At 42.5% G+C, this 16,239-nt stretch overlaps 1 protein-coding gene across 1 annotated transcript in view; it reads right to left on the bottom strand.

Annotated features, from left to right (window-relative positions):
- The window catches only part of CUBN (cubilin), a 365,663-nt gene that overhangs the window by 18,534 nt on the left and 330,890 nt on the right, over positions 1–16,239 (bottom strand). The window contains exons 64-65 of the mRNA XM_040352464.1: positions 13,145–13,326; positions 5,910–6,075 (exon numbers count right to left, since the gene is read on the bottom strand). Of these exons, the coding sequence (XP_040208398.1) occupies positions 5,910–6,075; positions 13,145–13,326 (348 nt within the window). The remainder of the gene's footprint in view (positions 1–5,909; positions 6,076–13,144; positions 13,327–16,239) is intronic.

The raw sequence follows: 16,239 nt of genomic DNA on the forward strand, positions 1-16,239 counted from the left end.
CGTTGGGGGTATCCCAGTGCGCATGCTCGAAATTAACCCGCAACAAGCCAATGCTTACGTCATGAACGTCATTCTACGCAAAGCCCTATTCGCGAATGACTTACGCAAACAACGTAAATTTTTCAAATTTCAACGCGGGAAAGACGGCCATACTTAACATTGAGTACGCCTCATATAGCAGGGGTATCTATACGCCGAAAAAAGCCTTACGGAAACGTCGTAAAAAATGCGCCGGCCGGACGTACGTTCGTGGATCGCCGTATCTAGCTAATGTGCATACTCGAAGCGGAAATCGACGGAAACGCCACCTAGCGGCCAATGTAAATATGCACCCTAGATCCGACGGCGTACTAGGACGTACGCAGTTGGATCTATCCCAGCTTCAGGCGTATCTTGTTTTGTGGATACAAAACAAAGATACGCCGGAGCAACCTAGAAGTTACGCGGCGTATCAATATAGATACGCCAGCGTAACTGCTTCGTGGATCTGGGCCTATGTTTTTTTCGACGTGATTCTTGTCAAGCCTGCCTTGCATACGAACTATCGTGAACAAAAAAAATGCTCTAGCAAAGCGCGGTGACGTACAACACGTACGACGGCACTATAAAGGGGAAATTCCATTCGGATGGCGCCACCCTTGGGGCTGCTTTTGCTGATTTCGTGTTAGTAAAAGTTTGGTGAGAGACGATTCACGCTTTTCAGTCTTCGTGCTTTTCAGTCTGTTACAGCGTGACGAATGTGCTATCTCCATTGCAAACGCTAGTTTTACCAGAACAAGCGCTCCTATCTCATAACTTGCTTCTGAGCATGCGCGTTTTTTTCACGTCGTTAAAGCCTACACACAACCGTTTTTCACGACGTGAATAACGGCGCAAAAAAATTGAGCATGTTCTAAATTTTTAATGTCCATTTTTCACGTCATGAAAAATGCTCTGGAGCCTACACACGATAGTTTTTAATGACCATTTTAAAAAATTAAATTTTTCACGTCATGAAAAACGGTCGTGTACGCGGCATATGTCTTTTTGCGGCGTTCAATAGATGTGGAATTACTTAGTCTTTATATTGTTTTACCGATCCTTCCACTCCATGTAGTAAAACTATCCACGGGACCTCAGGTATTTTTTTTTTAGTAATTACTTTTATTAGCTGCAGGATTCCTTTCCCATATTTAATTTTTGGGCAGTCCCACCACAGGTGGTTCCTACCACCTTAAATCCTCGCCAGCATTCCGCAGATTTTCCCGGTTGGTACCTGCTGATTTTATCAGGAGTTGCGTACCACCTTGTTAAACATTTATAGTTTATTTCAGCAGTTCTGGTGTCTACCGCGGAACTATGGGTTAATTTCAAAATCTTACTAATAGTGACTTTATCTATATGCGACCCCAGTTCTCCTTCCCACTTATTTATGAATGGCGGGATCTAAAGATGCTCCACAGCCAGCAATATTTTGTATAGCCGAGATATGCTACCTCTTATGTTTTCTGCTGTCTATAGCCACTCTATCAGAGTTAATTCATCTCCTGATCTTATTGGGAGGGGTAGTTTCTCAACAAAGTGCCTTAGCTGAGATACCGCAATTCATTTATAACCATAAATCCAGTTTTGTGCTTCAACTCTTAAAATGTTTTAATTTTCTCCCTTTTGACTATATCTCTTAATTGTGCATGCTCTTTTATTATCCAATTTCCTCCTATTGCTTCTTTACCGGGTGGGAAATAATAGTTTTAAATTTCCCCTTACTTAATTTGTGCGTCGCATCCCAAATTTTTAGTGCATTTAGTGTCAGTACGTGTGTATTAGCGCTTAGTGTTCTAAATTGTGGGGGATTCCAAATTATACTTCTTAACCACTTCCTTACTGGGCACTTAAACCCCTTCCTGACCAGAGGACTTTTTGCGATTCGACACTGCGTCGCTTTAACTGACAATTGCGCGGTCGTGCGACCTGGCTCCCAAACAAAATTAACGTCCTTTTTTCCCCACAAATGGAGCTTTCTTTTGGTGGTATTTGATCACCTCTGCGGTTTTTATTTTTTGCGCTATAAACAAAAATAGAGCGACAATTTTGAAAAAAAAAAAATGTTTTTACTTGTTGCTATAATAAATAGCTCAATTTTTTTACGTTTTTTTTTTATCCTCAGTCTAGGCCGATACGTATTCGACATATTTTTAGTAAAAAAAAAAAAAAAATCGCAATAAGCGACTGGTTTGCGCAAAAGTTATAGCGCCTACAAAATAAGGGACAGAATTATTATTATTATTTTTTTTTTTACTAGAAATGGCGGCGATTTTTATTGGGACTGCGACGTTATGGCGGACACATCGGATACATTTTTGGCGCCATTCACATTTATACTGCAATCAGTGCTATAAATATGCACTAATTACTGTATAAATGTGACTGGCAGGGAAGGGGTTAACACTAGGGGGTGAGGAAGGGGTTAAATGTGTACCCTAATATTAGTGTTCTAACTGTGGGGGAAGGGGGGTGACTGGGGGGGGTGACCGATCTGTGTCTCTATGTACAAGAGACACAGATCCGTCTCCTCTCTCCCTGACAGCACCGCTGTCTGCGAGAGCCGGGAATGAGAGATGATCTCATATGTAAACATATGAGATCATCTCTCATTGGCCGCACAGATCGCCTAGGAAACGGCCGCTCCGATTGGCCGTTCACGGCGATCTGTGACTGGCTGTGTCCAAGGGACATGGCCAGCACAGCAGTTCCCCGCTGCGCGCTCGGGGAACGTGCAAAGGGGCGGCCGTAAAAAGACGGCCTGTTAGAGAATGGGAGCCGCGCTGCGGCTGTACAAAGTCGTACGGCCGTCAGCAAGTGGTTAATTGTGCATTGCTCATTGTGTTCTCTAACTTAACCCACCTTTTTTTGTTTTGTCCCCTAGTCCATTCCACTACTCTTGATAGCACCGCCGCATTATAATATTTTTTAATATCAGAGGCCGCAAGCTCCCCTTGTTTTTTCCCTTGTTTTAATACCACAAGTAAGATTCTAGCTTTTTTATTTTGCCAAATAAATTTCTTATTAGCACCTTGAAGTAGGACTGCGACAATGCCATCGGCAACATTTGAAACTTGTACACAATTTTTGGTAGCAGTACCATCTTCAAGGTGCTAATCCTCCCTATCCAAGAGAGGGGTCTATACATTATTCTCTTTATATACATTTTTATTTCATCCAGCAGGGGTATATAATTGATTTTATATATTGTCTTCATAGAGTTAGCTCGTTTTATTCCTAGCTCTTTTTTCCATGAAAATTGGAACTCCTGCAGATCCGCTGCTTCCTGCTTACTTGTGTTGATATTCAAGATCTCTGACTTGGTTAGGTTTATTTTAAAGTTTGCTAAATCTCCATATTGTTTTAATATTTTTAGTAAGTTGGGTATTGTAATACTAGGATTTGTTATATAGAACACCACATCGCCGGCAAAAGCTGCCAACTTTTGTTCTTCCTCGCCTGCCCTAATGCCCCTAAAATCAGGATTATTTCGGATCGTTGCGGGGAGTGGTTCCAAGGACAGTACAAATAGGAGGGGGGACAGGGGGCACTCCTGTCTCGTCCCATTTTTCATCTCGAAGGAGGGGGATGGCACGCCATTAATTTTTCTATTTGCCGTAGGGTGATGGTACAGTACTTTGATCCACTGGATCATTCTTGGACCAGCACCCATTATTTCCGTTTTTATCACGAGTCCCCAGTCTACCCTCTCAAATGCGTTTTTAGCATCAATTGACAGGAATAGACTTGGGGACACCTCTTTTTTTTATTTGCTGGAGGAGGAGCAACGTTCTCACCTCGTTGTCCCTCCCCTCTCTTCCTGGTGTTTAGATTTTTGATCTGACTGCAGCATGCATGCCAAGTACATCATTATATACAGATCCATGATAGGTGCCATTAGACGTTTGTCAATGTATTTAATTGTAAAAGTAATTTTGGTCACTCAAAACCATGTTGTGGATAAAATGGGGGAGCAGCGAAGAAAGGTAATGTAAGATGTTTCTTGTTTCTCTTGTGTTTAAGTCCATAGTGAGTGGTAAGGCTATAATTCTTTTACCAATGTAGGTGTCAGCAAATTGCTTTAAGGGCGTGGCATGAGCATTCGACTGTCTTCTAAGAATAGTATTGTTATGACCATCACAAGATATAATGAAAAAGGACTTTACAGTGCTCACATAGAACATTACCATCACACCAATACATTTTTTAGATTAGCATAATCATTTAAAAACATATTATGGGATTCAAACATATTATAATCAATGTAAATTGTTTTACTATCATTGTATATTATGTATATATGATGATATATTTGATCTATTGTAGATATGTACTAGAATTTGGAACCACTGTCAATAAAATTCAGTGTATAAAGTTGATCAATCGTTATATCATCTGGGTCCTGAGGAAGTTGATTCAGACCATGAAACACGTAGACACAGACATGGATAATATTGTAATTGCATATCATTTTATGTCAATATTGGTGGTATTATAGTAGCGTATTGTTATATATATATATATATATATCAGGGTTCGACAAATTCCGGGCGCCAGGTCGCCGTTGCGCCTAGAATTATCGACCTGGCACCCAGGGCAGCAGAGCTGGGGTATCCTGTGAGTGTCGGCCTCGCATACCCCCCCCATCTCTCCATGTTCTTCCCGCAGTACCTGAATGCCCGCGAGAGGGAGAGGAGCAGAAGCAGGCATTCAGATACCGTGGGAGGACGATGGAGAGAATGATTCTTCTATATGCAGCCACCCCACCGCTCCTCCTAATCAGGTTACAGGGGGCCGCACTTACTTTCTCTCTGACCCCATCGGCAGACCAGGCGCCGCAGCTCTATTTCGGCAGGCAGGGCTCCCTTCTCTTCTGGTCTTCAGGAAAATGGCGGCCGTCTGAGACATTATCTCCGCCGGCCGTGGACCTCTAGCGGCGGCGGGGCGGGGCCCTACGTAGCCTGCGTATAGAGCAGATCGGCCCTGCTGATGAATCATATTTTTGTTAACATTATGTGGCTGGCCAGGTGCGTGTGTGTTGTTTGGGAAAAAGCTAGCCAGGGGAGGCTGTGTCATGCTTTGGGCAATGTCCTGCCATTCATGTGGATGTTACTTTGACATGTACCACCTACCTAAAGAATGTTTCTGACTAAGTACACCCCTTCATGGAAACAGAAGTCCCTGATGGCAGTGGCCTCTTTCAGCAGGAAAATCTGCCCTACCACATTGCAACAATGGTTCAAGAATGGTTTGAGAAACACAATATAGAGTTTGAGGTGTTGACTTGACCTCCAGATTCTCCAGATCTCAAGCCAATCTCTGTTATGGTGGAATTCATCCTTTAACACACAGACAAGCACATATGACCTAAGAAGTGTTGTACAAGCACATGCCCCTTCACTACTCCACAATGATAGACAGGTGCCCCTGTCTTGTATTGTATTTAGGGCAAATAAAACAATGAAAAGGCTAGCAGTTACTAAAATAAAACTGTCACTCTCACTGCAATGCTTACCTCCTCTCTGGCACTGTCTACCACAGACTCGCTGCTCTAAGATCCAGGCAGCACCCCTCCTCTTTCAGATGAATGACACCTAACATCAATCAAACCACTTCCTGTTAGCCCAGGGCATCAAGGACCTACCCCCGGGGGTACATGATTCTCTGCAGAATTCAGGACCTGTCTGCAGCCAATAGAGGAAGAGGATCCATGACGACATGTAAATTGACCAAAGACCGATGGAAAAAAGGGATGTATACAATAAAAAATAAAAAGGAAGAGGTGGGAACTCCAAGAGTGGTAAAATAGAAAATGCGAAAGGTAGGTGGGGCAACCTGAATCCGGCCTTTAACACACATGTAATAATTATTATCTAGAAGCTTCTTACCAGATGGAGATGACGTCCAAGTAATTTCATATCCCTTATAAGATATGTAAGCGTCTGATTTAAACAGGAGGTGCAGGACATTATTTTTAGGAAATATTGGATTAGGAAGACTATTCCCACAAAAGGTGCCAATCAACGAGGAGTTGGAAAAGCTGCCATTCCTCACCTGAAATGTAAGGAAAATGTGTAAGATCTTACAATAGGATGGTTTACTAAAGCATGAAGAGAAGCAAAGAGAACCCGTGTTCCTCTCATTCACCTCACTGGAGGTGCTGGTTATAATGCGATTCACTGTACATTTTTTTATGCACTTACTTGCTTTATGCATGTTTCAAATTTACACCGTATGGCCAAATATTTGTGGAAACCTGACCATCACACCTATGGGAGCTATTGGACAACCTATTCTAAAGCCATGGCCATTAATATGAATTTGGCCTCCTTTTTGGCCATAACAGTCCCCATTCTTCGAGGTAGGTTTATCATAAGAGTGTGTCTGTAGGAATTTGTGGCCATTCAACCAAAAGAACATTCATGAGGCCAAGTATTGGAGATAGACCTGGCTCACAGTTGGCATTCCAAATAATCCCAAAAGCGTTTAGTGGGGCTGAAACATGAGTTCCTCCACACTAAACTCATCAAACCATGTATTTTTGATCTCTGTACTCTGGGGCCCAGCCCAACACATTTACAGTTTACTGTAATAAAGAGAATAATTCATCTCTTGTATACTTATACACCTTTATATCCTACTAGCTGAATACAACTGCGTTTATGTGCAACTAGCTGAATACCCGGCGTTGCCCGGTCTTCCTATCTTAACCTTTTGGGGAGGAAAATCATAGTAATATAAATATACCCATCTTTTATATAAGGGTGTAGGTAAGGGTTAATTTAACTGTCATATATTTTTATTTGGCATAAAAGTAATATGTGTACCAGGTATTATTGAAATATCTCCAGGCGTACAGAAGTTATGTGGGAACATACATTTCCCATTGATTTGCATGGGACTTTAAACAAAAACCCCGACCCTCACAAATGGGGGTAGTTAAGGGATAAATTAACTATCCTATAGTTTAAGTGGACATATAAGTAACATGTGACCAAGTGTTATCGAAATATCTACAGCCGTTTGGAAGTTATGAAGTAACATGTATTTCCCATAGTTGAATGGGACTTTAAAGAAAAACCCCGACCATGGCAAATGGGGGTGGGTAAGGGTTAAACCACCTATCCTATGTTTGTTGCTGACATATAAGTAACATGTGTGCCAAGTTTCATGTTAATATCTTTATCCGTTTGGACGTGATGCTGGAACATACATACATACATACATACATACATACATACATACACACACGTTGAGTTTTATATATATAGATATTGACTCTATTATACATATGTTTTTATCTGTTTTCCATTTGTTCCCTCGTAATTTTATATCACGGTATTGTACCGTCATCACGTTACCATTCATTATGTGATTTATGTCACCAACACATACAGGAAATATTTACTTCATTTCCATCTTTGGGATGTATACCTTTGTTTATCAAGCCATTTGGCATTTATATACTTTTATACATTTGCTCCTTCTCGTTACTCTGGATTGATAACAGCCAATGCAAAACTTGATCTACAATACACCTCCCCCGATCATGATCTAGGATTGGAATGGAGTTTCTATGTACATGTTCATCACTTTAGACACTAGCACTCATGTCTACGAGTGCATGAATAAGCTTTTGAACGTGTACCTTTTGGCAGTAGTTATTAAAGAGGGGGTTCTCCCATAAAAAAATGTTTAACCTTAGATACCCTAAGGCCTTATACACACGAGAGGATCTATCCGCTGGAATTTATCCGCGGATCACTTTCAGTGGATAGATCCGCTGGTGTGTACAACTCAGCGGATATTTATCCACGGATATTTTTCGGGCCGATGGTTTTCCAGCGGATCAAAATTTCTTAGCATGCTAAGAAATCGATCCGCTGGAATCCAGTCCAGCGGATTGATCCGATGGTCTGTACAGACTCACCGGATCAATCCGTCCGATTCCCTCCCTCGCATCCGTCGTAATGATTCGATGCATGCGTGGAAGTCCTTATATTACAGCGTCGCGCACGTCGCGGCGTGATCATCACGGCGACGGCGCGACACGTCACCGCGGAGGGAATTCCGCGTGGATTTTGATCTGATGGTTAGTACAACCATCAGATCAAAATCCGCCAGAGGATTTATCCACGGAAACGGTCCTCCGGACCGTTTCCGCAGATAAATCCTCTCGTGTGTACTAGGCCTTAGATTCCTGCTCATTTAGTCTACGGGAATCGGCTATTTGTTTTAAAATCCGAGCATTACTTACCGTTGTAGAGGGCGATCTTCTCCGCCATGTGTGTACATATGTATGAATAAAACATTGAAGAAACATCATACAATAGAAAACTATCAAATGCTTGTACCAATGATCATAATAAACATACCCATGAAGAGTTATATATGGCACATATAATGTGTAATAAAAGTAGAAATAAAATAATATATGTCAGTGAAAAAAGGAAAAATAACGTTCATTGTAAATAAATAATGTGTGTGTGTATATATATATGTGAAAGTAAAAGTAAAACAAGTGAATGAAAAAAGCTCAATCTTTTAGAACTGTTCGGTTAAAGCGGCGGTTCACCGGTATAATGCATTTTTTCCCTTAGATTCCTGCTCATTTAATCTAGGGGAATCGCTATTTGTTTTAAAATCCGAGCATTACTTACTGTAGAGGGCGATGTTCTCCGCCACTTCCGGGTATGGGCTGCGGGACTGGGCGTTCCTTCTTGATTGACAGTCTTCCGACAGGTCTTCCGAAAGGCTTCCGTCGGTCGCATCCATCGCGTCACGAGTAGCCGAAAGAAGCCGAACGTCGGTGCGGCTCTATACTGCGCCTGCGCATCGACGTTCGGCTACTTTCGGAAAATCGTGACGCGATGGATGCGACCGTCGGAAGCCTTTCGGAAGACCTGTTGGAAGATTGTCAATCAAGAAGGAACGCCCAGTCCCGCAGCCCATACCCGGAAGTGGCGGAGAACATCGCCCTCTACAGTAAGTAATGCTCGGATTTTAAAACAAATAGCGATTCCCCTAGATTAAATGAGCAGGAATCTAAAGGAAAAAATGCATTATACCGGTGAACCGCCGCTTTAACCGAACAGTTCTAAAAGATTGAGCTTTTTTCATTCACTTGTTTTACTTTTACTTTCACATATATATATACACACACATTATTTATTTACAATGAACCTTATTTTTCCTTTTTTCACTGACATATATTATTTTATTTCTACTTTTATTACACATTATATGTGCCATATATAACTCTTCATGGGTATGTTTATTATGATCATTGGTACAAGCATTTGATAGTTTTCTATTGTATGATGTTTCTTCAATGTTTTATTCATACATATGTACACACATTGAGCTCACGTACATATATTTCACTGTTATTTTTTTATGTTTTTTGGATTTCAGGAAAAATTATATATATATATATTTGTTTCACTTGTATTTTTTCACGTGTACACTTTTTGGTATGCTCAGGTAGGCTGTGACTCTTAATTGACTTTAGGTGTGTCCTGTTACCATGGGCCACTCCCAGCCAATTACCAATAGAGGTCACATGTCTCCCCTTTTTTTCTATATATACTAAACAGTTTTTATTGCATGTTAGCCATGAATAAGCACTAATCTTGTGCGAAATGTCGGCTGTTCCCCTGTTCCTGTTTTATGATTTGGTGATGTATTTGCTGTTTATTTGAATAAAAGAAAACCTGGACGTTTTTTTGGAGTGCGGCTATCCATCTTTCATCTACTTTTTATGCTTGCCCAGTGCACTGCCAGCACCCTTGGAATCCTGTTCTACACGTGTGACCATATAGCAGACCCACCTGGAGCGGTGACTCTCTTTCTGGGGCCCAGCCTTGCTGGAACAGAAAAGGGCCTTCCTCAAATTGTTACCACAAGGTTGGAAGTTGCACAATTGTCTAAAATGTTTTTCTATGCTTCACTAGAAGCATCACCAACCATTTGGGGGGGGTGTCCTCATACTTTTGGCCATATAGTAGGTGCGATGGTCAGTTACCTAAAAATGTTTGGCCATGTATTGTACATTTAAAGTGGTAAACTCTTTACAACCACTTTTACCTACAGGTAAACCTAGATTAAGGCTTACCTGTAGGTGCTCGAAATATCTCCTAAACCTACACGGTTTAGGAGATATTTACAATAAAGACGGGCGCCGATGTCTACGGCGCATAGCGGCACAGGTGCACTTTAGAAGCGGCGATCGTGCCATTCCTAAAGGAGGTCGTGCGGTGACTGGCGGCTCCCACGCATATTAAATGTAATGCAAAATAAAGACATTTGCACATTCTATGCATTTCCATGTGTAAGCTCATCAATAAGCAAAAATACAGCATTCAGGGAAACATGTATAACTGTAGTGGTACGAAGTAAATCGCTTCCATTGAAATAAGTACTTTGTACACACACCTTTTGACAAAACACATGCATTTTATGGCTTTTGCACATGGGTCGGCTAAGCCCATTCAGCAAAATAGCCAGCGCATTTCCTCAGCCCAGATACAGCGTATAGCCTGTCACTGAATGGCTGTGCATTGCTGTACTCATGTATACGGTGTTGCAATTATAATAATGACTACAGTGTATGGGTATAGGCAAAAAAAAAAAATTCTCTGCAGAGCTGCACCAGATTTTGCACTCTCCATTTTTCATAAATCAATCCTAATGTGTTATTGGTGGCAGCATGGGGTCTGTTTTATATGCCCAACCAACAAAAGAAAGGGGAGATGTTGTCACGCTTCCTAAACCACAAAGACTTGTGACTCCCCCTGTGACACCATCCCTTAAAGGGGTTGTAAAGGTAAAAAATCTTTTTCCTAAATGGCTTCCTTTACCTTAGTGCAGTCCTCCTTCACTTACCTTATCGTTCGGTTTTGCTTTTAAATGTCCTTATTTCTTCTGAGAAATCCTCACTTCCTGTTCTTCTGTCTGTAACTCCACACAGTAATGTGAGGCTTTCTCCCTGGTGTGGAGTGTCGTGCTCGCCCCCTCCCTTGGACTGCCGGAGAGTCAGGATGCTCTCTACATTGCAGATAGCGAAAGGAGCTGTGTGTTAGTGGGCAATCCTGACTCTCCTGTAGTACAAGGGAGGGGGCGAGCATGACACTCCACACCAGGGAGAAAGTCTTGCATTACTGTGTGTAGTTACAGACAGAAGAACAGGAAGTGAGGATTTCTCAGAAGAAATAAAGACATTTAAAAGAAAAATGGAAGGATGAGGTAAGTGAAGGAGGACTGCACTAAGGTAAAGGAAGCTATTTAGGAAAACAAATTGTACCTTTACAACCCCTTTAATTCTCTATACTATAGAGTTTTCTTACTGAATTTCTAACCCTGTCCCAACCTGCAGACCTAGAGTTTTCGATTTCATCCATTCTGGGCAATAAGGGTCCTCCAATACTGAAGCCTCCTACACACGATCGGATTTTCCAATGGGAAATGTGTGATTACAGGCTGTTGGCGGAAAATCCGACCATTTGTATGCTCCATCGGACAATTGTTGTTGGATTTTCCGCAGACAAATGCCGGATGGCATGCTTTAAAATTTTCTGTGAACAGCGGTCTATTGTCGATTTTCCAAGCGTGTGTACTCGCTGATTTCTTGCCTTTTTCTTCCTCCTCTTTTATTTATGCTCCCCTCGCCAGAACATCCGGGCTATTTTGTCACAAAGCGCTTTGGCACCACCGACCGGTGGTATATGTGATAAAACATACAATATAGCGTGCCCCTGGAGGAAGTCTGCTATTGGACGAAACGGCGTAGGGAGGAGCGGCGTGCTGACGTCACCATTTGTGTACCTTCACTGCCATCCGGAAGGACGAGCGGTACGAGAGAGCCGGCCGGCTAATTTTAAAAACAAACGCCCATTGTTTTCTGCTGAAATGTGAGTGCAACCAATGTTTTAATAAATCACCCTTTACATTGCAATACTGCTCTATATTGGCTCTTTTTCCTTTTTGGATCACTATCCGTGGGGGTGACCTGTTGGAGAGTTACATTGTGAATACTGAGGTGGAGACCTATTTGCTGGATTGACTGAGATACAACAGGGCTGATGAGCCAAATGTGCAGATGATCTCTTTTATTAGGGATCCACTTAAGTCGGTAAGCAGATTAGAGATAGGAGGTAGAGGCTTTCTTCTATCCTGCTAAACAGACACGGTTTCCTGGGATACTTTCAGCACTTACCTGTGATTTACATTTGAATTTGCACGGAGATTGAACACCTTATGAACTTTTTTTGGATTCATCACATGTGTTTTGCACTGAGGTTCATGCATGCACATGTCACTTTATTCATGTTTTTTTTTCACATGAACTTTTGATCAGCATCATTTGTATGGATGTCATGCACCTATTAATATTGTATGTTTTATCACATATGTTGGTAATTTGATCACCATATCTGATCCACTGTTCACGCAGCGCAGCTTAATTTTTATTTATGACCGGTGGTATATGCGCGCTTCACAAACAAATAGTAATAATAATAATAGTCTGTCGGACAAAAGTCCAAAGTACAAACACGCATGTTCGGAAGCAATGCTCACCAAACACAACATTAGCAGAAGGTGTCCAAAGGGTGGTGCTAAAGAGCTGAAAAACGATGTAGTACTTAATGACATTCATGTTATTTGGCTGACAATTGTGTACTGTTTGTATGCAAGACAAGTTTTTGGCCAACGCCCTTCAAACCAAAGTCCGAGGCTTTGTCTGTGGAAAATCCGATCGTGTGTACGAGGCTTATCAGTACCGGCAGTATATTCTGCACTCATCCAAACCAACTTGCTTATGACACAGTCATTAAAGATGCTGCAGCAATCAGATCTTCTGACCTCCATCTCATATCTATGGGCAGTATTAGAAATGATATAGAGAACCTAGATGCTAAGGACAGCATAGGCATAATCCAATCACAAACATTTTTAATCCTGAACAGGAAATAAAAAGGCAGAACTGTAATCAATCAGATTCTCTTTTTTAATTCATTTAGTGTAGTGATAAGGACTGAGACTGAACGGGTTTTTATGGGTAATAAGCATAGTATTAAATATAAATGTCCCGGTATGCAGTGATTTATAACAGACAAGCACTTACTTCAAGGTAGTCAGTACAGCTAGAGTATGATGATTCAAGATGGAAGGCACTGAAGAAGAGAGATATGTAATGGCTGTCCGGAGCGCGGAGGATTGTTGTACATTCTTTGCTATTTGGATAATTCTCCGGCCAACCTGGACTTTTCAAATATCCAAATGACTGATGATATTCTCGGCTGCAGTCTGTGGTAGACAAAAGGATAATGTTATTACCCAAGCATTGACAATATATTAGGTTTCAGTGCTGGGAGACTCAAACCCTACCTGTAACCATAACAGTCTGTGGTAGACAAAAGGATAATGTTATTACCCAAGCATTGACAATATATTAGGTTTCAGTGCTGGGAGACTCAAACCCTACCTGTAACCATAACACTCACACGTAACCTTCCTGTGACACTGACCCTCCCGGTAACCCAAAACTCATAGGTATCCTCATTGTAACCTTAACACTCACACTTAGGCCCATTTCACACTGGGGCGGGGGCGGTGTCTGGGTTGGCAGTAAAGCCAATTTTGCGGAGCTATTCGGCCGCTAGCAGGGGCGGTTTTACCACCCGCTACCGGCCGAGAAAGGGTTGAAAACCACTGCAAAGCGCCTATGCAGAGGCACATTGCTGGCGGTATAGCCACGGTGTCCCATTGATTTCAATGGGCAGGAGCAGTGGAGGAGCGATATACACACCGCTCCAAAGATGCGGCTAGCAGGACTTTTTTTACCGTCCTGCTAGCGCAACGCTCCAGTGTGAAAGCCCTCGGGGCTTTCACACTGGAGACACAGCAGCTGCTGTTTAGGGCAGGTTTGCAGGCGCTTTTATTAGTACAATAGCGCCTGCAAACCGCTCCAGTGTGAAAGGGGTCTTAAAGCGTAACTACACTTTTGTTGAGAAAAAAAACATTCGCCTCTGGGTGATCGATGTACATTGCAAGGATTATAACAAACTTTGCTGCAGATTCCTACGTTTTGTTATTCTAAAGTAATCCATGTGTGTTTCTCTGGGTCTCTCTACGGAGTGGGTCTAATGCAACTAATGCCTTGTACACACGATCGGTTTTCCCGGAGGTAAAAAGTCAGCCGGGAAAACCGAGAACCTGCTCGGTAGCTTTTTCCCCCTACACACGGCCGAGTTTCCTGGCAGGAAAACTGCCATGAGAGCTTTGGTCGGGAAACCCGGCCGTGTGTATGCTCCACTGCAGGTTTTCCCCATAGGTAAACTGCTGGCTTAAAAACCGCCGGGAATCCCGGTGGGAAAAAACAGAACATTTTTCCCGCTGGGATTCCCGGCGGTTTTCCTGTCAGGAAAACTGTGATGGAACATACAGACGGCCGGTTTTCCCGGCCAAAAGCTGTCATGGCAGTTTTCCCGAAAACCGATCGTGTGTATGAGGCAATAGGATGCCTTAAGGTGAAAAAACACCAGGGTTTACAACCCCTTTAAAAATCGTTTTTTGGCTGGAGCTACACTTAAAAAATATACCTGTTCCAACTTACAAACTCAAGAACAAACCTACAGACCCTATCTTGTTTGTACTTCACTATTAACTCATGCCTCCCAACTTTTTGAGATGGGAATGAGGGACACCTATCAGCAAAAGTATGTAGGCATAGGACACACCCCTTGCCACACCCCCCTTAAAGGAGAATTGTACGGAAAAATAAGATTGGTTAAACCCACAAGTGCTTTTATTTACCTCTATCATGCCTTTATATTGGCTTTTGGAATTTACAAATGCAGCGATTTAGAAATCTGATGAAAGTATTAGCACTGGAATACACTTTTTGATAGATAAAAAGTGCATTTTATATACATCTATATAGATCAGACCAAAATGAGGGACAAATGAGAAGGAATGAGGGACAGAGGGACATTGCCTCCAAATCAGGGACAGTCCCTTGAAATCAGGGACAGTTGGGAGCTATGGAAACTCATACCTAGCAAATACTGTTCTTGCAAAGTGAATCATGAAACATGATCAGAGAGAGGCACAGAAGGTTTTCCTGGATATTTGCACATGGCAGGAGAATAACTTTAAAAAGATTAGTATACAGGTACACTTTAATGTAATTGTTCACACTGTGCGTGAAGTCATACATAGATTTATAAAAAAGAGTTCATATGTAGCGCTTGGAGAAATAAGCCTGAAGGAACTGAAATCCAGGGGAGATGGTGTTTAGAAAAGAGATGACTATCACCCCAGCTTCAGTGTATGGAATTACACATCACACCACAGTGCACCTATAAAATACCCTTACCAGAGGGCAAATAAACATAAGCGTATAGGCAGTGGTGTACCGTGGGTTGTCAGCGCCTGGGGCAAGACAAGTAATTTGCGCAGCCTAACCTGCAGACTTTTTAGCACTCCCCGAGTCCCTTCACTTCCTACCTAAGTACTGACCAGCCTGATTCCTACACTGACCACTGCACATGACCCCATTCGCCCAATCAAAGGGTGCCGGAGGCTGAATATGTGCGGAGGTGGGACTCCAGCCCCGCTGCTGCACATGACCCCATACGCATAATGACAGGCCGCCAGAGCACGAGGACACAGGAAAGTAAAATTAGGAGGCAGCCAGTAATGACACACACTGGCGCGGAATTTCGCCCCTCTAAATGTTGCGCCCGGGGCCATGGCCCCCTCTGCACCCCCCACGCTATGCCACTGCGTATAGGCACAGGTGCCAAGGAGGTCTCCAGCATGTACTGCTCTCCCACACTGCAGGCACTGCAACTGTTCTCCCTCTCCAAAGTTTAGTGACAGGTCTCTGCTCAGAATCCAGCACTGCCCTACTCGGTTATCCAATAACGGAAATGCGCCCAATAATAGATATAAGGAAGCGCATAGCGAAGCTCGTTTGGGTTATTAATGATTTATTTTTTTGCAAAAAAACTCACAGAACAAAGTTTAAAAAAACGAGCATTAAAAAGAGTGGGATAGATTCACATAGATTAGCGGATCTTTAGATCCGCGTAATCTATGTGATTTACGATCCGCCGGTGCAATTTATCGAGGCCAGTGCAGTATTCACAAAGCACTTACCTCGAAAATTGCACCGTCGGATCGTAACTCCCCCGGCGGAATTCAAATTCCGCGGCT

Source organism: Rana temporaria, chromosome 5 (assembly GCF_905171775.1).
Source record: "Rana temporaria chromosome 5, aRanTem1.1, whole genome shotgun sequence".
Lineage (NCBI taxonomy): Eukaryota > Metazoa > Chordata > Amphibia > Anura > Ranidae > Rana > Rana temporaria.